This window comes from Rhamphochromis sp. 'chilingali', assembly GCF_963969265.1.
Source record: "Rhamphochromis sp. 'chilingali' genome assembly, chromosome: 10".
NCBI classification, from domain to species: Eukaryota; Metazoa; Chordata; class Actinopteri; order Cichliformes; family Cichlidae; genus Rhamphochromis; species Rhamphochromis sp. 'chilingali'.
In genome coordinates this window covers 7,002,405-7,028,662 of record NC_137937.1, presented here as the reverse complement: position 1 = coordinate 7,028,662, position 26,258 = coordinate 7,002,405, and the positions used below count along the sequence as shown (strand labels likewise).

At 42.4% G+C, this 26,258-nt stretch overlaps 1 protein-coding gene across 1 annotated transcript; it reads right to left on the bottom strand.

The window, feature by feature from the left end:
• Nucleotides 1-650: 650 nt before the first annotated feature.
• On the bottom strand, nucleotides 651-25,528 carry LOC308404775 (sarcoplasmic/endoplasmic reticulum calcium ATPase 2-like). Its single transcript, XM_080894988.1, has 20 exons — nucleotides 24,984-25,528; nucleotides 23,989-24,006; nucleotides 23,797-23,879; nucleotides 20,786-20,890; nucleotides 19,772-19,910; nucleotides 12,118-12,198; nucleotides 11,547-11,632; nucleotides 10,914-11,378; nucleotides 8,540-8,628; nucleotides 8,359-8,461; nucleotides 7,321-7,452; nucleotides 7,105-7,224; nucleotides 6,791-7,009; nucleotides 6,372-6,707; nucleotides 6,000-6,220; nucleotides 5,612-5,814; nucleotides 5,420-5,505; nucleotides 5,202-5,335; nucleotides 4,970-5,087; nucleotides 651-3,442 (listed from the first exon to the last, which is right to left on the bottom strand). Exons 1-20 carry the CDS (start codon nucleotides 25,099-25,101, stop codon nucleotides 3,173-3,175), a joined length of 3,126 nt encoding a protein of 1,041 aa, XP_080751114.1. The 5' UTR covers nucleotides 25,102-25,528; the 3' UTR covers nucleotides 651-3,172.
• Between the last annotated feature and the right edge of the window lie 730 nt (nucleotides 25,529-26,258).

Genomic DNA, 26,258 nt, shown 5'->3' with positions numbered 1-26,258 from the left:
GTACATTCATGGACCCACAATGAACAGTAAGCAAATAAGTTACCAAACACATTAAAGTTGAGGTGATTGAATAGGTGATGCTTTATTTTGAAAATCCTAAGGCTTCTTCCGCTCTGCTCTAGCTGTGCAGGAGGGGTTTCAAATGGAGTGTGTCAGGGGGGCTGGATTTAAGGTGGACTCTGGAGTCTCACTAAATATTTGCACAAGGGTGCTCACACATTCCTCCAAAACTGCACATTTTCTTTTTATTAGCTTAATCTTTATTTTGAAAATCATTTCCTTTATTTCATAAAATAGTTTTTCCTCACATTTAGGTTAGTTTTAGAGTAAAATTTATTTTAACAGGCTTGGGTCAGATACGCAGTGGGATGAGATGCTGAAACACATTAATTCAAATGTTGATTCACATCCCTTCCCTTTGTTCAGTTCCAGCTGCTTCATATTTCCAGCCAGCATCAGGATCACAGCTGCGTCGAGATCATTCCTAAAAAGGCATTTTATAGTATTGAGCACATCTTTTCTGATGGTAATGATGAGCTAACAACTGGTAGCCAACAGAGATAAATGAAACTGATGCTCCAGAATGAAGTCATACTGTTGTGGCCTGTTACAGTCGTCCTGGACAGCAGTAAAAATTCAGCGACAAACTCTTAGTGTATGACAGTTTTAATTTTATTTACCTGAAACCAAAGTCCATGTGATACGTTGTACAATCATTTCTGAAAATACAGTACAGCAGTTTGGCAAAAAATGCCAGTGGAGGGACCGCCTGCCGTTAAAAGGGTAAAACATCAGCATCGCTGCACACCTGCCTTCCCAGATTTGGCAAAAAAAAATCTGCTCATCTCAGTGTAAAGCAAAAAGCAAAATCTATTATCTCATAAAAGTATTTCCTTAGGAAAGATGAACTGTGTTTTTGAACTTATACATAATCTATTACATTTGTCTGGTAAAACAGATGGCTGACTGAGCAGACATGCACCATAGAATAATGTACAACTGACTGTACAAGGTACTAAGCTCTTAGTCTAAAATGAAGGCATGAGGACTGTATGGCAATCTAAGGCTCTTCATGCAGGAGGATGGAAGGACCGATGAGGCGGAACTGGCTAGTTTCTATCAGACATTCATTTATGGGCATTCTGTAAAAATGATGTGTGAACTTTCTGAGCCCCTGTCATCACTTCACTGGCATTCAGCTCTTGTAAGATGTGCTGAAAAACACACATGCACAACACAAAACCAAACCAAAGTTTCTGCTAGGAATTTACAGGAGAGATGGGCTTACTTGGACTTTGCTGTAAAGGGAAAAAAGAAAAGAAGAGGAGACAGGAAGAAACAGATCAATGGACACGAGAAATCACAAAACAAGGTAAAAAGCATCTGAGCAGCAGATCATTTCAATGAATTTCAGAGTAATAAAGGCCATGCAATAAAGGAGGGCAGAAGATTCATACAAATGCAGTTCAAAAAAGAAATACATACAACACCGTGTCCTGTAACGGTGTGGGGGCGTTTAAATGCCAGCATCTCTGCCAGTTGCCCAAACATGCTGCAAGCCTACATTCAAAAATAAGCGGCACCAGCAGTAACACTGAGCCCGTTTAAAAATGCACAAGGTTCCCATTTCTGCTCAGTGTGCATCTGGCACTTAGTGACATTATAAGCTCCTGTTTTTGTACCATTTAAAGTATTTACATGATAAAACACAAGGAGCAGTTATTGCTGTCATTTCGACACGAGCAATGACAGACTGACAAGCTGTGTGTGCAACCACCATACAGACGAGAGCGCGGCAGTAGTTAGCATGCACGTCAAAGTGTACTCACTCTGCAGGTAAATAGGGGGAAGGCGTGGGAAGAAACAACAGTTAGCTTTTCAAATTAAAAAACAAAAAACACTCTCTGGTCTATCGGAGCGCGCATGCAGAAAGGCTACGCTTGAGTAAACGGGTGTGAATGTATGCAGGAAGAAATGAAATGTATAGAGTCTACTTCGTGTTCTATGTACAGATATACACACGCCTCCGACAGCAGCCAATCAGAGGTCTGAGCGCCTATCAAACCGTCCACGTTGTGCTCAGTTTGCAAGACTAACAGCTTCTTGGTGCCTTTTTACATATTCAAGTACAGTATGTGCACATTTTACATACATAAAGATTACTGTCGTTAACACACAAAATTAGGACTGAAACCTTAGAATGAATCTCATAGATTTAACTTTAAAAAAACAAAACAAAAAAACAACAACAACCCAAAAACAACACCCCCCCCCCCCCACACACACACACACACACACACACACACAACACAGACAAATGTGTTTTCTTCAAGTAAATAAATTTAACAACAGGCTGTACCAAGAATTTACTCAAAATCAAGCTGGTAACATGTCTTTGTCCCCTCTTCCCTCAAATAACAGAGGAACACAAAAAAATATCTATCTATATCTAGATATAGATCTAGATATAGATCTATATCTAGATATAGATAGATATATCTATATATAGATCGATATATCGATATATCTCTCTCTCTATATATATATATATGCACATTAAAATACATGTGAAGATTTTGACTCTACTGGTGCTTACCTCAACACTTCAAATGATCACATATGAAATGACAGCTTGGACAAATGGGTCATTATGGTCAAATCAGCAGCACTGAGGTAGCTGTGCTCTGCCTACTGCAGAAAATAATGAATGAGTACGATGCAAAATGTGATTCATGCTTGGGCAAATGTATTCTGCTGAAAGTCTTTGCCCCTAAATTAGTATTGAACTAAACTACGCAGTCCTCAGAAATCTCCATTCCCCAAATTATAAAATATTAATTATTACAGAATAGTAAATAAATTCTCTCTGTACAGCTCAACATGTCGCTCCAACGCAGTGGGCTTCTCTAGCTATTCTCAAAGGGGGTCAAAACAGAGAAAAGCACAATGGTAACATGGAACATAAATCATGTCGGTAAAATATTACTCGAGCACCGGCCACCCAAAAATATGTGCAAGTCTAAATGTACTTAACAGAGGCGTTCTGACAGCGGTTGGAGAAGGTGTAAATGCTGTTGCTGTAATTTGTTCCGAGTTAATGTAACTGTGTTAGATGTGTGCGTTAATGTCCACTTCACACTGGTGCACAAGGAGGGTAGTGTACTGGAGTCAGTCAGGGCCACAAGATGGCAGACACGTTAGTGTCGGTGCTGTAGATCCACAGCACCAGGGGCAGGGAGATGGCCACAAAGGGCCAGGAGATTCCCTCGGCGCATGCAGACAGAGAGCAGCCTTTGCTTGTCGGCTTCTCCAGTTGTTTACCGAATTCCAAGTAGTTCCTGGCCATAAACTTAAGCAGCTCGTCCAGGAGAATGACGGGCATCGAGATCTTCAGCACCATCAACCACTGGGTCATATCCAGAGGGGTGATCTGGAAGATGACCTGGGAGGGAATAAGCAAATAACTTACAGCTGCTTTTTAAAGAGAGCGAGATAAAGATTTATGAGGATTATCACCGCATGGGTAACACATAAAACTCTACCAATGTTTTCTACATGACCGTAAGAAGTGTGTGGTGACGTTTATTCAGCTTTTATAAAAATACACTGCTTTGTGATGAGCTCAGAGTCGATCGATCAACACGGCTCTTATGTCAGTACACTCAATGTGTAGCTGGACACAGGAGATGGTCAGCCTCAAAGATGGGAAACAGCGGTGAAGAGATCACCTGGGTGTTTATTCCCTACCAGATAAAATGTCTAACATATACAGAGTTATGTTTTTTTATGTTGGTGGTCCTAATAATTTCTATGAAGTATCTGAAAATGTAGGGCAGTCAGAGAGTACTGTACTGTCATCAAATACATCAGTACTGGTGTAGTATTGATATTTCTTTCCAAAAAACACAAATTTACATTTCAGATGAAAATGGCTCTATCTGGCATCTGCTGTTTTAAATAATCCTTAAACTTCCAAAGCCCATCCTGACAACACCCAGTAATCACAGGTGGGCCATCCACACCCCATCCCTCGCTTGTAAGTGGCTCTAACTATGGAAAGTATACTAATGGATATTCATCTTTTGCAGGAGTTTACACTGTTATTTACTAATTATTTATTTTTAAATGTTGGCACATTGTTTAACACTTTGCTTTTAAAGTCTGTAAAGTACCAGCAGACTGCTCTCTTTCTCTCCCTCCAAACCAGCAGTCATATCCCTCTCTTGCACTCGCATTGCCTCAGCTCTGAGAGCTTCATCTTTGGCCATTCTGAAGCTGAAGCCAAAGGCTCTAATCAGTTTGGCCTGGATACAAATGGTACTTCACCACACTGATGTCCACTTCAGAGGATTATGGAGGGAAAGCCCTCCATGTCCAAAGATCCCCCTGTGGCAGCGGTGCCTTGTGATTCTGTGTTGCTCATCATTTTTCACTTTAAATGTTACAGAGAAACTGGCCTCACATATCCACGCCTGCTCCATCCCACATTTTTAATGTTCAAAGCTATGCAGCCGGTAACGTTAGCCTGAACTGGGAGTGAATTTCCACTTTAACCTCCTAAGACCCAAACTCTTTCATGGCATGCATTTTTAATTTCTCTTTGCCATTTGGGCTGATCGGGACCTGATGAATGTAAAAATAAAGAATTGTCTTTTTAGCCAATGTAGTTTCAGAGAAGAGGACATCAGGCCCTCGTAGAGCAAAAGTTAGTGTTGTGGTCTAGACAACCCAAAATGTGATGTCCATATGTGGACACCAGGTCCTAGGAGGTCAAATAAAGTTATTTGGATCTGTTTCCCCCCCTCATGCTCCACCTTTCAAGGTCATTTTCCCCCTAACAAACAATAATAAATGGCCACTAGATGGCATCAAAATCCACATAAAGACCAAAACTGCAGCAGACAGATCACTTTGACTTGTGCCAATGTCATCAAGTCATGAACACACTGTTCTTATTTTTTAAACTTACAGGCAGAGGTTCCACATAGAGGATGAGGAAGTGGAGAGACATGGAGAGACAGATGGCCCCTAGCAGCCAAATGTTCTCCCAGGGAGGCATCCGCAGCAGGGACTGGTTCTCTGACAGGCTGGACAGGAGGGAGCGCACAGATGGTGGATCTGGTTATACAATCTGTCTATCATCGTGTCATTGCAAATGGTTCTTTCATGAGAACTCCTCCACTCTTTAAAAATACCCTTACCTGTTCAGAGCATTGCACATCTCAATGGTGACAAGCACGGACAGGGCCATGGTCATCGGGTAGGGTGACTCAAACACGTGGCAGTCCAAGCCATCAAACTCTGGGTTGTCTGGGCCACACTGGAGGAAGTGGCTCTGTGTGGAGGAAGAGGGGAGAGTGAGGGGGAGGCAAAGAGCGGAGGGAAGCTGAAGGATGTTCTCTCAGACAGACGTACTTACCAGCTGGTACAGAGTGACCTGCGGTCCATCATCAGAGATTGTAAACCACCACGCAGCAGCTCCCACAGTGGCAGCACCTACGTAGCCTGGAAGCAAAGACAGCAAAATCATCATATTACTCACTGGATGTACTGCAGGAAAAAAACAAAACAAAAAACAAGACAGCTCGAATCCTGCTCAATTTTAGTCAACCTCCAATAGCCAGATATCTGAAGAATAGCCAGCCAGAAATCAGGGGCTCCTTAGCATTGCGAGGAGGCTTCTCCATAATGTCCAGATCTGGGGGGTTGAAGCCAAGGGCGGTGGCAGGGAGGCCGTCTGTCACCAGGTTGACCCAGAGCAGCTGGACAGGAATCAGGGCCTCAGGGAACCCCAGAGCCGCAGTGAGAAAGATGCTGTCAGGAGAAACTATTCCAGTCAGAAAGTGCTAATGATAAACTGGAGCAAATATGACCTTAATATTATCAACAGCATTGCTGTGTGAACGTAAAGCTGTAAAACGACAGCTTTTTTTCTCAGCTTCATAAAAAACAGAAGACTGAGCAATAAAGAGCTCTAATCTCCTCTGAAGAAGACTCACCAGACGACCTCACCCACGTTGGAAGAGATAAGGTATCTGATGAACTGCTTCATGTTATTGTAAATAGCTCTGCCTTCTTCAACGGCGGCCACTATGGAAGAGAAGTTGTCATCAGCGAGGACCATCTCAGAGGCTGACTTGGCCACGGCAGTGCCAGAGCCCATAGCGATGCCGATCTCTGCCTTCTTCAGCGCAGGGGCATCGTTCACCCCGTCACCGGTCTGTACACAAACATGTTCTTTATAGCAAGTGTTGCCTTTTTCTTCAGTAACAACAGCAAATCAACCCAATCGACACGACCCTTACAAAGCCAAGAGAATGAACCATTCACGCAGAAATGGGCAGTTTTGATCAGTACGACAAACTTCATACCATAGCAGTGATTTCATCGAATCCTTGCAGGAACTCAACGATCTTGGATTTATGTGAAGGCTCGACGCGCGCAAAGCAGCGCGCACAAGTCACAGCCTCCCTCTGGGCATCGAGTGTGAGCTCATCAAACTCCCGCCCAGTGAAAGCCATGTGCTCAGTATTGTCCTCCTCGGTCAGGATGCCGATGCGGCGGCAGATAGCCACAGCTGTGCCCTTGTTGTCCCCGGTGATCATGATGACGCGGATGCCAGCCTGCCGGCACAGTTGGATAGAAGCAGCTACCTCCTGTCTGGGAGGGTCCAGCATGCCGACACAGCCGACAAACGTCAGGTCAGACTGGACACAGAGACAAAGATTCAAATGAAAGTCTGCTCCTGGAAAGAATGTGCTACAAGTAGATTACGCAAATGTATATCCACCTCATACTCGATGAATTTGGCAGTGTCAGACAGTATCATGTCCTCCATTTTTGGTGGGCTGTCTCGTGTGGCCAGAGCCAAGCACCTCAGGGTGTCGCGACCTGTCCCGTACTCACGGATAACAGACATGATCTTTTCTTTGATGCCTTGGCTGAGGGGAACTTTGCTGTTGCCAACTCTGACATGAGTGCATCTCTCGATGACTCCCTCTGGGGCTCCCTGTGAGGAAGAAGAGAGGCATAAAACATTAACAACACAGCAGAAGACTGCAGCGAATGCAGATCGAACATCTGCATGTATTACACTGGGTATACCTTCACAAACATTTTGCCCATGGTAGAGCGGGACTTGTTTGGGCTGCAGTAGACAGACATGGACTTCCGGTCTCTTGAGAACTCCAGGGTGAACTCCTTCTTCATCAGCTGTTTGATCACCTGATCAGACAAAGAGACAGAGAGTGAGAAAAAGCTGCTGAGCACGAACGGTGGGAATGTGCAGCGCATGCAAGTGAGGGAGCTGATGTCACTCACTGAGTTGCAAGCATTGGCTCTGTCAATCTTTGACAGGTTGTGAACTTCAGTGTCGAAGACATTCATCTTCTCCACCAGACAGGTCAGCGCGGTCTCCGTGGCCTCGCCGACCTTCTCGTACACCCCCTTCACCTGAAACATCCAAACTTTCACTCATTTCTTTTCTAAAACATCTTAAATTTGCCCAAAGACTGTGCATCAAAGAAGGATTTAGCCATCGTTAAGGCTACCAGTAGTTGTTTCGATGATGAGTGAAGGGGAGCTGTGACATTGTGCTACATTCCTGCTCATTAATCTTTGTAGACGAATAAAGTGTTTATTCACCTGGCAAAATATAGTGTTTTCCGTCATTCACGATACCTGCATGATGGATCTCAAGCCTTAATTACTCACTGTGTTTAGCTTACACACATCTTTGCCAAATGGAGTGCGACTGCTTTGGTGATTTCAGTGCCTTTGTGAGCTCGATGGATACACTGTACAGACCCGTTTATGAGCTGAAGTTGGACGATCCATGCTAGCAACCATTGCTTTGTTTTAGTTTGCCTCATTAATTCATCATGCTGGAGTTCGCAGTGTGTTTTTGCATTTCTTCCAAACATCATTTGCCCATAATCTGAAGTATTGCAAATGATCATGACTGTTCTGAATGTCTGTTATTTGTAGTATATTAATAATATCAACGGAAAAGTTGTGATTGGCTCATGCGGGTGTCATCAAGCAATGATTTGTGTAGCACTAGACTTTGGTTTGCGCTCTGTTGGTGTAGCACACATGACCAGTATCACTCTGTTGTGCTCATTTAGTTGTGGGATGCTAAAAATCACAGCTGAGATTAAAATTTTATTAATTTTTCAACCCTGGAAGCTACATCTATCTTTCATATACAGTCTATAAGCGAACATAAAAAGATTATTTCACTTAAATCCAAATGTACAGAAGGGTAGCAGCAAAACAGGCAGTCATATGTAATCGTTTTCCCCCAGAACTGAAAACTGCACTAAAACACATAAAATAAGCAGCAGGAAAGGTGCAGACCTCGTTGAAGTCCAGCGAGGAGTCATTGCACAGGGCACAGATTGTGGCCAATTCAACCAAAGCATCATAGTGGGAGGATTTCACTGGTTTACCATCCTGGTACCTGAGGACAAGTACAGAACATCATGTTACCATGTATTTAAGGATCTGCCAGTTATGGAGAAGCTATAAAAGTACTCACACTTCACCCTCGGGGGCGTAGGTAGAACCTGTGATGGTGAACTCTGACAGAGAGCAGCTGTCCCCTTCAGCTTTGTTGACAATGAACATCTGGAAATGAGAAGAGTCCATGGGACATTAGAAGACATCACACAGATCATGTTAGTGTTTGACTGAAATACCAGAGTCTTTATTGTCAAACCACAAAACCTCCAAGTGAACTCGAATAGATTAAAGGAAAAAAATAAGATTATATTATTAGGCTCTTTGCAGATGATGCTATTGTTTGTCTGTTATCCTAGAAGACTTTGGCAAGTATTCAGGTTGTGAATGAAATCTAACAGAGACTCAAAATCCTTTCATTAAATGAATCTTCTGAGCAAAAAATGAGAGAGAGAAAAAGATGAATTGGAAGGTAATAACAGTCAAATATCTAGGAGCTGTGATAGTAAAATAATTTAAGATAATTAAAACAAATTATACCCAGATTCAAGATTCAGGGAGATTGAAGCCCAACCACTGCCTTCTATCTGGACTGGCACAAAAACTGAGGTGATGAAAATAAATGCATTGCAGAGATTTCTTTTTCAATGCATTCCTCCACATCTGATCTACAAATGCAGGTTAAGACGTGAGGCATGATTATTTTGATTCATTTGTGCTGAGAGGGGACCAAAGCTGAAGACCTCTTGAGTTAAGGAGACGCTGTAGCTAAAGTGAGATTCTTAATGCGGACGATTCCCTTTGTGTCACACAAGATGAAAGATATTTTTACATATACAAGAAATATTCAGAGGTTAAAAAAGCAATAATCAAATTAGTATATTATATAAAAATATAATTTACACTAACAGAAAAACATTAGTTTTTGTGACCTTTTGAATGAGGAAGCAAACTTCTTCATATTCTTCAAAGTTAGCCTATGAAAAACTAAAAGGCTAAACCAGAAACAACTGGGGAAGACAACTTTAAAAAAAACAAAACAAAACAATGAAAGCACTCAGAACCTGAAAAATCACAGCGGAGAACATGAACACTCATCCACAGACTGAAAGCAATGGGGGATGTGGTCGGAAAAACTTGATTTGTTTCTTTATTACAGCTCATATTAAAAGTACACAATAACTGTTGCAGCAGAAAAAAATGACAGTAAATTGGCTGCAACGTTAGAGTGTGTCTCTGTGAGGGGCAGGCTGGGTGGCCTGCTGCCTAATGTGAGAAAAGGCTGTTTAGTTTCTCTCCATAAGTAAACAGAAGAAGCTGCCAGGGAGCCTGACTAAAGAGAGAAGCTGTGCCCAAAAGGAAGACGCCGCAGTGCCAGGCCTACTCCCGCAGGAAGCTTTGATCATTTCGCTCACTCACAAACAAAGATGTACAAAGCCACACAGTATACACACAAACAGGGCTAGTCAGAGGCTGCTTATATCAGAAAATGGATGAGGACAATCAGCAAGCCCTCCTGCAACGACTAGCCAGACATAAAATCCTGGCACTGCCCTGCTGCAGTATATTTAGAGCAAACAGGCAATCCATTAATTATTTCAGTAACCAGTTGAACACTTTCAGGAATGATCGTGGCCTGTCAGAAAAGGATTTAATAAAAAGGACGTACAATCACAAACTACATTTAGGCTGCATGAATGTAGATGGTGTTTTTGCTATGTTGTTATTATTTTATTGTACAATGTTGGGTGCAAATGTATATCTGTAATAAACGATTCAAGTGAATGAGACGTTGCTTTTTATTAGTAACCATGAGTGTAAAGTCAGTGAGCACACCTCTTTAAAGGCTTTTGTTTGCATGTCCCGACTCTGTGTGAATTACGATAAGTCACTACAGTAACTGCAGAATCACAAGGCTATTTAATCACGGCCAACTCAATGTGCAGGGACTGAAACAACTGACAGTAACTGTAAATGAATGCCACCCTTATTCAGGCTGTGCCAAAGTTCTGAGACAGCAGTGAACAGACAACTAAAGGGGATTAAACTTTAATAAATGCTGAAATGTACTTTTTATGTGGGGCCAAGTAGCACAGAGGTGCCACTCACAGAGAGAGAGAGAGAGGAAGAGAAGAAAAAGAAACTACAAGCTCACTGCTTTGCAGCTTGGTGACGCAAGGTCAGTTATGCAACAGCAGTAGTGTAAGTCATCTAACTCCTCGATGCAGATTAGAGCAGTGAAAGCGAGCTGCCTTCTCGCTCAATAACCAGAAACTACCATTTTTCTGCTTACAGAGAGCATTAGCATTTTATAGATAAATGGAAGAAACTGCGGTCACCTTATCCAAACATAAAGTAGGGACAACAAATACGACAAAGGACTGACGACCAACCTGCTCAGTAATGCAAAAACACTGTTTCTGTGTGTGTGTGAGGGAGAGAGATAAACTCACTCTGCAAACAGACATCTGGTTGGTTGTCAAGGTTCCTGTTTTGTCAGAGCAGATGACAGAGGTGCAGCCCAGAGTCTCCACAGAGGGCAGGCTGCGGACGATGGCGTTCTTTTTGGCCATGCGGCGAGTGCCCAGGGCCAGGCAGGTGGTGATGACAGCGGGAAGACCTTCAGGGATGGCAGCCACAGCCAGCGCCACAGCGATCTTGAAATAGTAGACAGCTCCACGGATCCAGGAGCCTCCGTGGACGGGGTCATTGAAGTGTCCGATGTTGATGATCCACACGGCGATGCAGATAATGGAAATGACCTTGGATAGCTGTTCGCCGAATTCATCCAACTTCTGCTGCAAGGGCGTCTTCTCCTGCTCCGTGGCTGCCATCTCGTCACGGATCTTACCAATTTCTGTGTTAACGCCAGAGGCAACAACCACACCCACAGCCTTCCCTGCAGCAATGTTGGTACCCTGAAAGAACATGTCACATACGTGTTGGCTCAAGTGCAACTGATATCATCGCGCACATCCTCAAATAACAGAAACTTGTTTTTCCAGGAAGTGTACAGAAGCTAAACACATAAGAAGTAATAGGAATCAGCAGGATGTGTGTGATAACTCATGCAGACTCGGGCTTACAGAGAAGAGCATGTTCTTCTTGTCTTGATTGACGGCGCGAGGGTCAGGCACGGGGTCGGTGTGTTTGATGACAGAGACAGATTCACCTACGAGGACAGAGGAGGGTTAAACCGGCTTGCATTCTTCTGTAGATGATTTAAGGAAGAACGCTCAGCCAGTCGTCTCCACAGGCAAATCTGCAGTGCTGGTTATTCATCTTTCAGTGATGATTCACATGAATGTCTCAGAGGAAAAAGGTGTTAAGTGGGAAGAGCGTCACAGCAGACCTCTGGGCTCATTCTGTTCATCAGTTACTCAAAGCGACCAAGTTGAATTTTGTTTTTGTTTTTTGACCATTTATTCAGACAAACTGACCTCGGTTTAACTTACTTTAAAAGGCTTTGTGGTGATACTTGTGTTTTAGCTTAAAAAAATGAATTAACAATCTCATAGGGCAGTTATTCTAAGAGAATAAAATAACATTTGTCATTAGGTAAGCTTTAGTCTATCTATCCATTACTTAACAAGGATTAGCATTCAAATAATTAAAAAATGTCAACTTTGATGTCTGCCATCAGCAAAAATATCTTACCAGTCAGGATGGACTGGTCTACCCTGAGGGTCGTGGATTTGATTGAACAGATGCGGATGTCAGCGGGCACCTTGTCTCCAACTACAAAAAGCAGATCCATAATTAGAGAGAGAGGAAAAACCCATACAAATAAATATGAGGAGAACAAATACAAATATCAAACCAAAGATAATGCTACTGAAAATTGTTACAAATCATCTAAAGTTGATTAATTATATTAAAAGATTTAGAGAAAATACATTGCAATCTATGCATATAAGGAACAAAACTGACAGCAGTAGTTATCTTTGGGCAATTATGAGGAGCTACATTGGAAACAGACACTTCTCTCTAGAGGCAATAACTTCATGGCCTCAGGCCATGTTAGTGAACCCAGTTTGTTGCTGCATCCACAAATCCCAGTTAAAACTCATTACATGTAATGTAAACCAGATTCAGAAATGCTGCCACCTTGTCTGAGCCTGAGCTAATTTAAGATGGACTGGAGCAAAGTTCAAAACTTTCCTCTGATCTGATTAAACCAAATATTAAATGAGTTCCACAAACTATGGACATTAAATGCAAGAAGAGTGGAGCATACAAGTTAAAGTCAACATCTGTGACAGGGATGGGTGAATTAGTGCGCAAAGCATGGATGACTTGTGCATCAGTGAAGACACCACTGAAGCTGCAATTAAGAAAAGGTCTTTTTCAGTGAAGTTCTTGCCTATTTCAGGAAGATAATGTAAAACCTAGTATTGCACATCTATCATCAGCATGGCTCAGCAGTAAAAGGTTTATTAAAAAGAATCATCCGATTTCAAAAGGCTACATCTTATTAAGTAACGGACATAGAAGCTTGTGGTAAATTTTAACATATATGGCTAAATATGAACTTTCACCTACAAAACACTGCAAACATCTATGCAATACTCAAACTTGTCCCATACTTTAGTGAGCATGTCTGGAGTAACTGCAGCTCAACCTACTCTAACAGTACATGTTTTGATTGCTGCCAGTTAATATGCTGTTTCCCTGTGATAAGAGCATCGATGTGCAGGGGCTTGTGTCTTCTTCAGGGCGTGACAAAGGCAGACATAAATTCTTAGGCAGTGAATCAGTCACTTCGCTAAAGCCTACCTCCAAACAAGTTCCAGGATACATTCAAAGCTAAACGATTTAGCACCTGAGAGAAAGATTTCAATCATATATCCAATCAAAAAACAAAAGCTAACAACAAAGGAGAAAGGGCACTCTTAACTCTCCACCCATGCAGTCCTTGTACAGTACCATTTGTGGGTGGGTGTACTGGCCAAATGAAGATTTAACAGATGAGAAGGTGTTTATTTTCTACAGGCAGTAACTCTGCTTTAGAGTAAACTAAATTTATGAACCACAGCTCACTATAGCGTGGTTGTTATGCCTCACAGCAGCAAAGGAGTGCTGCCATTGGTGTAGGATAGAGAAGAAGAACCAAAGACAGAAGGAAATGAAGGACTTGTGAGCCATAAAAGGCTAGTCTCAAAGGAAATGGCCAATTTGGGTACATCAGAACTGCAGTGACCCAATTCAGCTTCCTAATCTTACATAAAGGCAATGGAAACTGGGGAAATGGCTCAGGCTATGGCACAGTTCTGTGGGTGTAGTCTACTTATACAGGCCTACTTAGTTAAAAATGTAAATTGTGTCACATTGTTACAAAAGACTCCTTGAATACAATATAGCTAGAATCCAGGAAACGGCACTAGGCTGCCAAATATCTAAGAATGTAACAAAACATCTAAACAAGGCTGAAGTGGAAACTCACCCAAAAACAAATAGTGATTTTTATCAAATGTACCAGTGTCCAGATCCAGACTGAGGGAGACAGGTATTGTATGGCTAAACCAGCCTTGGCCTTGGAGGAGGAGAGGGGGGAAAATAGCAATGGGACCACTGACGCATGCAGCCAAAAAAGGAAAAAGAATTTCAACTTGTTTCCCAATCTGCTGATCTGGTTTAAATGTGGCCCTACGATGGCAGACATGTTCTCATCATTGCCACAGGAAGAGACAGGCAAGATGCAGAACACAGGAGCAACTCGTCTGCATTACCTTGGAGTTTCTTATAGATGTTTGGAATAGAAGCTGCAAACATATTTTATGAGTGCATCTATACAGTCTAATCCAATGCAGACCCTTGCTCTAGTTATGTGTACTCCAGCCCCCCTGCTCTGTGAAGGTTGATTTCTCACTGGGAAGCATGACCCTATGTAAAGTTGGATGATCATCAACTCATCAGAGTGCCAGAAACACTCATCTGTCAGCAGGCACTGGCCAATTAAGGCAGACAATGAAAGGATTTCTGAGAAGACAAATGTTGAGCTCAGCTGCATCTTTAAACTATCTCAATATGGAAACAGACGTGCAATGGAAGATTTGCTTATGAGAAGGTCACGCACCTGAATCAAATGGCCTGACACAGGCTCAAAGACATTTCACATTACAAACCAAAGGGGAGCTTTCACAGAACAATGTGCAAACCAGAGACCGTGAAATGTCAGTGAAATTCACCGACTTGTAGCAATGGCAGGAGAAATAACCATTAGCAACATGAAGTTAAACTTTGAGCTAAAGAATTGAAGCGACTACCAACAGGGACAGCTATACGAGGGCAAGGAATTCATTACACGGGTAACTATGCAACCAGAGCCTGGAGCATCCAGCGACCAAATGTCAGCTACAAATCAATGAGCAAAACACTTCACATATGGAAGAGCTGAAGGCTGCCCCCCTGAATTCACTGTCCTAGTTACACAGCTGTAACACTTTACTTCAATTATAGATGTCAAATAATTTCATTACAATTGAATTAAAGAATTGCCCATACCTAACTTTTACTCAAACTTGCATCCTTTCTGGCTGTGTAACACTTCCTGTGTCACGTCATTACTTTCAAAGAAATACAAACTTCTTAAGGAGTGCTGAGCCAAGACACCAGGAGCTAGAGGGCCAGCTTGCTAACAAAGGTTCCTACTGATGTTCTCATGCAAAGTAACCAGTGCTCTGTGACGCCGTGACACACTGGACCTGTCTTGAGGCTGTGTTACACTGCAGGCCTGCTCTGGTGAAGCGAGTATATATCATCTGTCCCTTTGTGTCAACATCCTACTTGGTAGCAGTCCAAGCATTTCCAGAGGCATGACCACGTCTTCACCTCAGGGCTTGCCAATGGCTCAAACGGTTTACAAATTTAACGGTGGCGAAAGCTAAGACCTGGTGATACATCGCCACCAATATGACTCCCAGAGGTGCCTTACAAACAGAACAGGCAAAGCAATGACTGAACTGAAAGTACCAGCTTTGACTGGCACTTGCACCTGCTGTGCGTTCAGGGACAGCGAGTGGTTATGCTGGCCATGCTTCCTTGGGGCCGGCCAGGAGGCTACATGTGCTGATGGCAGCTGAACAAAAGCCTGAGCTCCTGTCATGTAGAGTGGGCTGTTTCAGAAGAGTCAGCAGGCAAAGCTTAATGCAGCTTTCCAGCACATCTCTGACTAACTACCTCACCGTCTGCATTTACATATTTATGCAAACTGATCCGGTATTAGCAAATGGTTTATAACAGATAAGCCGCTAACCTTTCATTGGGTTTAAAAGTTTGCTCCTCTATTTGGGACCAACAATGGAAGAAGTCCAAAGCAGGGAAACCTAACCAAACAGTCTCATTTGTGCAAGTTTACTTTTTGCAAGGACAGTTTGTTGTACCAATGTCTCCTTTGCCCTTTGGCCATTGCACTAGCACATTTCCAGAGTAATGGGTGAGATTCAGTTGGGTTTTTTCCCTGATCAGCAAACAAGACCTGAGTAAGTGATGTTTAGTTAGCTGCTGCCTGGTGAGAGAGATATGAATATAATCTAAGAAGTGACATTTTTCTAACTTCCTGCTTCTGTGTTGTCACAGATGCAAAACACGTGTCAAGTTTTGACCCCGGTTATGCAAGCACCATCTCCACACTGTCTCCCTGGGATCTCTGCTGCTCTTTGTCTGGTATGAATCTTAAGCAGCAGCAGCTGGCTGGAGCTCTTCATAGCATGCAAGTGTTTCTCTTGCCATAGTAATAAATCTTATCCCAGGACCAGGAGCACTAAAGTTCCAGCCAAAATTAGCCAAGCAGAGGATGGTAGGAATTCCATATGTTTGGCACTGCAAATTTAAATTGGAGCTGAGAACAATGCCATATCAGGTACTGATCTAATAGATCCAACCATAATAATAATAATTTACATGAGTATTTACCACAGCCTACTTCAAACATGCAAAGATGTGGACATTTAACTCACTGCCATCGAAAGAGGCCAAGACGTATACAAAAAAAAAAAAAAAAAGAAGTACAGTTTGTATATGGGCTTTAAAGCTTGAATCAATAAAAGGTGACACGAGCAAACAAAAGCTCATTGGTGACATCATCAAAGCGGTTCCTTAAAGTCTGACATCTCATCCCACCTTGAACCAGTTCTGCAGTATTTAATGTGCACTGGTCCCGGCCTTCCCCGAATTTAAATACTGCGCATAACATGTACAGGCCTGCTTCTATCGCTTCATCTTACATCAAAGACTGCTGCTGCTAATTTCCCAGGTGTTTTTCTCATATTTTTATGTTAGTAATTCAGCATGTGGAAGTACTGAGACACTAAAATGTTATTTACTAATTAATTAAATAAATTATACATTTAATTACTATTTATTTTACAAATAAAAATGTTATTCTACATTATTCTTTTTAACCTGCTTTGTCTAGTTCATTTATTTGTGTGGTTTATATTATTTCCCCCTCATTTATTCTACAGTAATGCTATTTTTAAAACTTCGTACAGCTTTGTTATCTGTTTTTAATTATTATTATTATTTTATTTCTCTTTATTAGCATTTATGTTTGCTCCGTCTTAAAGGGCTCATCAGTCTTCAATGAAGCATTTTGAACTGCACGAACAGATTCCCAGCCGTGAGTGCGGTTTAGGTAAACAAGGTAAACAAGGCACCTTAAGGCAGCTTTGTTACACGTGATTTATTCAGACACTTCCATGCATACTCCTATCAACCCAAGCTCAACCAGTGCACTGCTTAGTTTGAATGAAACCCCTGTGACCCTCCTGGACTACATCAGAGGGTTGAGTTTTTTGAAGTCCGCTACTCCGGCTGGCAGGATGAAACCATTTCTCTCAGCCTTGCTGAAAAGTCAGAAGCCTCTGCCAAAAGACAGTCCCTCAGTGACATCGGACGATTGCCAGACCACATTAAATGCCACATACTATCCATGGTGTCTGGAATCTCAGTGGAGGGTGCCGGTGCTGATGGGCAGGGTCCCTGTGCATTGAGCGTGATAGGGCGGTTTGGTTATTCACAAAGCACTTCCCTATAAGGTCATCTCTCTCTAGCACAATAGGAGCAGATGAGAGATCCTCCCCCTGCACTCCCCTCCACAAGCCCAGACTCCACAATTTCACAGGCAACAGGGAACAAACACACTGAGCTCTGCCGCTCTGAGAAAAGGCAAACATCCAAATCTGCAAACCCTTAAGGGGCAGCTATTACGCTCATTTCCAGCTCCATATTTTCTATTCTTGGACTCTTTCAGAGTAGCTTTGCATGACTCACATTCAAAATGTATTTATTTATATAGCTCATACTGGAGCTTGGTTGAGACTCTCAGCTCATCCTGTCTGAAACCAGTTGTTTAAGATCCCCCTCCCCTCACAAACACAAGCTTTGTACGCCTGGTGGATTGGGCTTCTGTGCTTACAGCTAGAGCTGCGTACCTGAGCTCTCCATATCTTAATATGGATGGATGAAAAATATCTTTACATATTCACCTCACTGAAAAAAGCCGAAAAAAGGTTTCAATTGAGTGTTCAGAGCAGCAAGTAAACTGACAGCTACATGCAAAGGACTTCAGTTCAGTGGACTTCACGTTATCTGACAATGTGACTTTTTAGGGATTAGTTAGGTTGAGCGATGTCAGCATTTGCTCATTTTAAAACCGCTTCATATTTATGCTATAGTAAATGTCTGATTAATAAAACCATTACAAAAATCTACTTTAGATAAACGTCTGAAAAATGCATTTAACAGAACGTAATCATCTCCACTGTATGTTCAGTAAGAGTTCATCTGTGAGGCTGATAAGCGAGTAGGAGGCAGCGTTTAAACACACAGCGGCAGCAGCCTCACAGAGAGCCGTGCAGTTTGGCTGCTGGTTATTCTTCTCACGGCTGAGGCAGCCACAGAGGGTTCATCTCTGTGTCCTCTATCGCAGCTCAGCTAAGCAGCCTCCCAGCCAGCATCTGCGTCATCACAATCCTCCTCTGCATGGCAAAGGTCACTTTGGAGCTTTAGGAAAATATTATTCATTAAAAAAGGGAGCCTGACAGGAACCATTGTAAAGGATAGTTGGAGGATCAAGCGAGTAAGTAGAGCTGATGAGCAACTCCTGACTGTGGGATAAAGCATCCAAGTCGTCTCCCTGCTGGGTTGCGCTCAAGCTGCTGACAGCAAAGCCTCCAGCTACCTTCATCAAGAGTTTTTAAATAACTAGGTCTCTAATATGCGAGAGCATCTGACTCACAAGTTTCTGTTTTAACCGGAGCCAAAAATTGAACTCAACTTCTTATGAACCTAAATTAACATGTCATGATTAGCACTGTCAAGAAAGTAATTTACATATAGTATAGAAACATATCCCAACTAGAAGGATATGCGATGTTAAAATGCAGATCACTCCTACTTTCTGTGCCCTTGTCAAGGTCACTCAGGAGTCCCGCTGAACACTGTCCCACGTCACCTGCTGTTCCCCCCGAGCAGGAGGGGAGGGGAAGAGGCTGACACCTGTCATCTTCACGACTGTCACTGCCTCTATAAATACAGCATTCTATAATCCATAATGAAAGCTAAAAATAAAACCCACACGATGCACCAAAACGCTAAGCATCACTTGAGGGGCTTAGGTTCAAACAGAGTATCAGGACAGCGTTTGAAGGACTCATTACTCCGTACACGCGTTCCCGTTCATCCCTCTGCAGTATTACATACGTTTGTATGCCGTAGGGGAAACTGCACTATTAAAACCAAAGCCTTACATCCTGAGGATTTCAGCTGCTGAAATGCGCTGACTGCAGGGTGGGAAAGTGTTGAGTTGGGATGACACTTTAGAAGCTTTGCAAGCTCACACGCACAGTTACAGTAAGTGGGCCTTAACAGCATGTGTGCGCAGCCCTTTGAGACAATGGGTTAATAGGAAAATCTCAAAATACATCAGCCTTACAGGGTGAGTCACCGTGCTGCTGCAGTGGCACTTGGGGATGGGGGAGGTCTGAGCATGTGCTAAATAATACATGTCCATACCTGGACTCATATGACCTGACCATTACCTGAAGCAGAGCCAAACACAGACGAGGTGCTATCTTATGAAAACACCAGATGTCTCTGATATTTAAAAAAAAAAGCCATAAGGAAAAATAGTCTTTCAGAGTGAAACTGTGGCATTAAATTGCCAATTTTCTGTGAATTTCAAGGTTTATTTCTATCATGTTCATGTGATGCCCTGATGCTTCTTTTATGAGAGAGAGGTCTGTCAAAGCCAAATCTATTTTTTCCCAAACAACTTGTATAAAAGCATTACAGATGCAGGTCAACTTACCAGCAACCTCCACTATGTCACCAGGCACGATGTCTCTGGCCTTGATCCTCTGCACAGTTTTCCTGTCCTGTCGGTACACTTTCCCCATCTCAGGTTCATACTCTTTAAGCGCCTCAATGGCATCTTCAGCATTGCGCTCCTGGTGAGAAGAAGATGAGATTCAGGGCAAATATTTCTGAGTTGCTGTACAGCAAACTATCACGATTGCAGAAAGCTGGACGCTTCCTTTGGAGGGGCACTGACTGTTCTCGCCGGATGTGCGTGCATCTCTCCTCGGGTTGTGTTTGGGGACATTTAGGTGTTAAGTGTATTAAATTTTCTCATTTTCCAATCTTACTCTTCACCAGCAAGAAAAACATCACTCAAACCCACACAGTTTGAAAATAAATAAATAACTAGAGAAAGGCTGCTGATGAAAACCGGCAGCCTGTTCCTTTTGAATAGGAAGTCTTCTTTGAGACAAAAATAACTTTCAGTGCAGTGTTTTTCTGCATTGCCTGTGAAGTTTAATGGTAAAACCTCTAACTCACAGCGGGGCTGTAACGCAGATACAAGGAATGTTTAATTAAACATGCAGTACTGTTACGTAGATTTCAGTACTCGAGCCTCTGAAGGAGATCGGGAACCCAGTTTGAGCTTGTTTTTTCATTTTGGATGATCAGATCATGTTGCACTGGATTACACTGCACTGGACGCAGGATCAAACTGATAGGGGTTATTAGTAAACTGATAAGGGATATTTATTTGAAGTCTGTCACATTGGTGGCATCTGATTTAGCTCGGCTTTATTAGGATTTTTTCCCTCACACTGACACGCCTTCAATACTAATATAACTGTAGTTTAACACATTGCTTTGAAATGCTAAAAATACCACATTCATATTCATGAAATTAGATTTTTTTTCAACAAAAATGCACTAAACCCTGATGATATTCAGACATAGTGCTCAAACTGTCCAAAAACAGAATTAAGTACGAATAAAAATGCAAAGCCGTGATTCGCTATGCTCTCACCTGCCACACGCCGACGATAGCGTTTGCTATAAGAATGAGTAGAATTACAAAAGGCTCCACAAATGCGGTGATAGTTTCCTCTCCCTCCTCAAACCAGGCCAGGACCTGAAAGAAGTCAAATAAACCATCAGTATTTATTAGACATTTCACAGAAAAGAGAGCTCCCTGCCTCGTGCTTGCATATAGCACAGCTCCATCTGTCCAGAATCAACCTTACATCATCATCATCCTATGACCAGAAATGTGTTTTGTAAGGTCACCTTAGACCAAATACAATCTTGAGTTGAAGTGAGCTTTTGTGTCAGTTTTTCGGGGAAAACAAAAACAAAACTCTGCTCTCATCCAAGAGAAGTCAAGTGTCTCTGAGTACGACTGTTACCACTGTGGCTTCACAAAAAGGGGACAAAATCCAGAAAGAACTAACCACGGTTTTTGCATGGAAGAAAAAAAACTAAAGCTCACATCTCTGATAAAACTTGACTGGTTATTTCTTTCAAAAAGAGATCCCTTTTTAATACTGCCGTGTTGATTTTATGTGAGGATTTAGCCATCTGCCAGAATCTTCACATTAAACTCTGAGATTATTAATAATTTAGGATCATCAGCAGCATATTTTTATACAATATCTGGGAGAAAATAATATCCCATCACACGGCTAAAATCCATACATGTCATATCATCCCTGAATACAACACATTCTTGTCCTCAATTTAAAATGGAATAACAATGTTCAGAGTTTTGTTGTAAACAGCAGACCTTTAAAATTCCTAGTTAGGTTAGAAACATTAGAAATGGATTTATTCTATTCATTGTGAGCAGCTGGTTATATACTCATATGCACAGTGGTATATAAACATACATACATTGTAATTACTGGTTTTTACTGTTGCTCTGAAAGCTATAAAGCTTGGCTAAGCTGTATATGGACAGAGGCTACTTCATGAGTAATTCATTCAATAATGCAAACAGGTGGCTGTGGAGAAAGCTGTGGGGTTAACACGGTCAGACCTCCATTAAGTTAACACTTTTTAAGCCTGTCAATTTTACTTAATTCACATCACGAACACCAAAGGACCAGTCTCAACATTGTTACACGCACACTCAAAACTGCCAGGAAAAGAATTACAGTATATTGACCCGGAGTCTCATTTGGCTTGCTGTTCCTGAGAAAACGGTCTTTAAATTACCCTGTCTGTCGCAAGCAATTAGTTAATCTGCCATAATGTATAAAGCAATCAACCTCAGTAAGACCCAAGTGTCTGACTGCAGTGGATGCCAAAGACCTTTGAATGGCATAATTCAAAAAGGCAAGCATAATGCTTTAATAGCTCATCTCAACACAGAAGTGCTTATAATGCGCTATTGTATGTCATGGCATACAATACATGTAAAGATACTATTCTAACCAGCTACCCTCTTCATTTTAATATAATGGCAATCTGCTTGTCGATGAATTGATTACTAAGAAAATAGCAAACAAATGTTAACTGTGGTGTGTTAGAAACCAGAGTAACCTCTTCAAACATTAAATCCATCCATCTAAAATCCATACACACTTTTAATTAAAAATAATAATAACTAAAATAATACACTCTGAAATACTCAGACCAGCCCCTCTGACATTGCTGCCATGTAATTGGCTGATTAGATATTTGCATAAAGAGCAGCTAAACATGCAGCAGGCGAATGTGAATCACTCATCCAAGCACATTCTTCTGGATATGGTTTTTAGTTTTCTAAGAGGTTTGATGGTTATATACATATTAAATTTACACCGACGCTGGTGTGCACTTCTGTCTGATAGAGAGCCCTCCCACTGAGGGGTGAGGAACCAAATTTGGTCTCGAGTGGTGCTCTGCTCCACTGTCAGACAGCAGCGACTGACACCTCTGTATCACCTGACACCACTCTTACCAGCTCTCTCTCTCACACACACAGGCAGCCTCAGTTATCAAAGTCTTCTTCAGCCATCTGTTAAGTTAGCAGTCATTTATAGAATTAAATAGCAAGGATGAATCTTTGCAGTGCTAAAGACTGCTTTAAAAAAAAAAAAGAAGAAGAAAAAAGCACGACCATATCTGACAGCAAAATGTAGCAAAATAAAATGCTTTTATTTTTATTTTACTCAATTTAGCTTTTGGGAGCAGATCAGAGAACATGTTCTCATTTACTTGTTACATTTTATCTAAACACAGTAGAAGAACTTAAGAGACAAGAAGAGATGTGCAAGGTAACCATGATTCCACCTTTGACATAAAAGATTGTTTTAAAAAGTCTCTTCCCTGCAGCTGACAGGTACATTTCATAGGCTGCAAGCTGCATGGTGGATCTATAGTTTATACCATGTGGAAATGTTCACTTCATTTAGCTTATAAATTGGCTCAGACACATGGCAGTGACGCTGTTATGTAAGTGTAAGCCATCAAACATATATCCATGTAGCATTGGATGCCTGCGGCCCGGACGAGACCGAGTGCAAGTTATTACACAGCAGTCACGCTTGGCGACTCAAATGTCTTACTTGGCACATGGTGATAGCAACTCAATGCTGCTACTGCTGTTGTCACCATTCCTCAGACAGGCTGCTAGCCTTCTCAGCTGTTTAGCTCCCATATGTGAGTGTAACCATAGGCACGTTATACAAACTGAAGACGTTCACACTTCAGCACTATGCGCTGAATAAATAATGTGCTGCCATTTATGACACCGGGCTTTATAATAATCCCATCTGCGGCTTTGGCTTCATGTAAACACTTTCAGACAGAGGTGGAAAGAGGAAGCTATTTGAGGGATGTGAAAAGGTTTCTTCTGACTTTAAGATTAGCACATCATCACGCGGACACGCAGGGGGTGACAGCACAGGGGAGTTAACGTTGAGAATAAAACTAAGAAGCTCAGCTGAATTTCGAGAAGAAGCCCGCAATTCAGTTTCAACTCACTGAGCTTGGGATGAGATGACTGAAAGCAAGTCTGTGTGGTACATTAAAACAAACGCTCTAGCATATACTTACAAAAGATATGCATGCAGCCAGCAGAAGAATTCGAACGAGCAAATCTTCAAACTGTTCGAGGACGAGCTCCCATAAAGATTTCCCTGCAAAGAGAGGGAGAGAGAGAGGAGGGAGTTAGTGAAAAACAAGCCAATCGCAGAAACTTGCCAGCATAAAAATGATGGGAGTGGTGTGAGTGACAGCAGTGATTACCTTCCTCCGCTGGTAACTCTGTGTGTGGGTATGCGGTTGTCAATCCGGGGATCATACAGGAAGCAGGCAAAGACGAAAAAATAAATAAATATATATAAGTAATATATGAACACAACAACAACAACAAAAAGTTTCCCACTTGAGAAACAGCAACTCTCTGCATGTTTGTGAGCGCTACTTTCATAGCTCTAAATCTCAGGCACATTTAGGTGTCAAAGCCACCAGCTTATTCTCAGTTTCATGTGAGACTTTTGCTCAGTGATTATTCAGTCATAAACAGTGAAAAAGAGGGGAATTTCTGTATGCACGCCTCTGTTTGACTGTTAAACCCATGAAAGAAATCACACTGCAACTATTTAATACTTTTATATGCAAGACCATATGTTCACATTTCTAGCGCCAACAAGGGTACATAATTTACATCAGTGATGCTTTATTACACAGCAGGAATAAATATTTAAATAAAAATCCAATCAGTGCAAAGGTCAAAGTGAGCTAGAAGGAGGGAATACCGTCCATGGCCTCCCAGTTGATATTAATATAAAACAGCTGTTTAAGCCTGGGACAAGAGAGATTAACTTTGGCAGTGTTGGTCCAGTAAGCCTGTACCCACTGCTCAGTGTCCAGTGCACATGTATTACAGTTTGCTGAGGAACATTCAACAGGGTTACCGTGTGAAACTACCGCGCCACAGTTCCCCGCTGCTGTCAGCAGTGTGGCCGCGATCACAGGCGGCTCACGCACTGTTACCGTGCACAGCTACGGCCTCTGAGTAATGATTAACTCGTTACTGTGTAAAACACGGGAAACCCTCGAGGTGACGTCAGCCAAATCACCATACGGTCTGATGATGATGCTGGCGACTTTTACCCCGCATATCAAAAACTGAGCTCGCGCTGCCCACGCCACCGTGACATGACACTTTCACGCCGTGTCTCGTTCGCAGCCGCAGCGTTTTTGTTTTTCCGTCGCTTTGCGGTTTTAAGCTGTCGTACCGTTTAGGCCCCATTTCTCCCGCTGTCGTTTCACCTCGTCCAGGGAAAGTCCTGTGCTTTCATTGACGCTGAAATAACTGTAAACTTCTTCCACACTCTTCGTGTGAGCGTTCTCCATGGCGGATAGACGGCTCCTTCTCACTCAGCTGTACCCGAGAACACCGGTGGAGGATACCTTGTGGCTCCCTACCCTGTGAGGACTTTTAGAGCAGCGAGGACTTTGTCAGCTCGGATAGCTATCGGCAGCTACTGACAGAGGTGTAACGTGTCCCTTTCTCTTCTCGGCCCCTCTTAAGATTTCCTTCACGACAGAAATTTTGTAGCCAAATTCCTCTTCCCCGCGTGGTTACTGTGCGCCTCCCGTTATGTCCGAAAATAGTGGGAAAGTGTCTGCAGCAGCGTCCCGTGCCGAGGACTGCATTCACCCGGTCCAGTCCTCCTCTGTGCTCCCGTGCCGTACCCTGCCTCACCGTGGCGCAGCTCTCAGTGGCTTCACGCGCTGCCGACAGTCTGGTTTTATCAAAGCGCCTCACTGCTGCCCCTCTTCCCTGCGCTGCATGTGGACTCATATCATTGGACGACCGCGTCAGCTAAGGAGAGCCGGAAAAAAACCGGAACATAACCAGGAAATGAGAGGCCGACATACCGGGGGGTTTGTTTTATGTAAGCCGTGAAGATTGGGTCACTTCGTACAGTGTGTAGGGTCACTATGCATTCATTTTAAGTGTTTCATATTGCCCGCCACGTCTTCCTCAGTGTACCTGGCAGGTGACACTGTTATAGTGGTGTGACACGTGACGTCCTGGAGCTATCAGTTGGCTTTATATGGCTGACAAGTTATTCCTTAAGATACCCTTCCACCGCTTCATGAATGTCCAAGTTGAAACAGAGGCGCATATATATATATGTATAATGTGTGTGTGTGTATAAAATGTTTAATAGTTTAATAGACAGATTTTTCTGGGGAAAGGTTTAACAACTTGTCCAAAAACAAGTCGAGAATAGACATTACTACGGAAGAGGATTAGGGCCACTGGAAAAAAAAAAAGAATTCTGACTTTAATTCTGAGATTAAAGTCAGAATTCTTTTTTTTTTTTCCCAGTGGCCCTAATCCTCTTCCGTACATCACAATAAAAACACAACATCAGAAATTTATTATAATATTTTGAGAGAAACATGACATTTCAAGGAGATTTCTGCAGCAGCAAAGGTGGTGGTTTTGCTTTTTAAAATTTTTTTTAAGCATGTCCTCTCAATGTCCTTTTCATTCAACA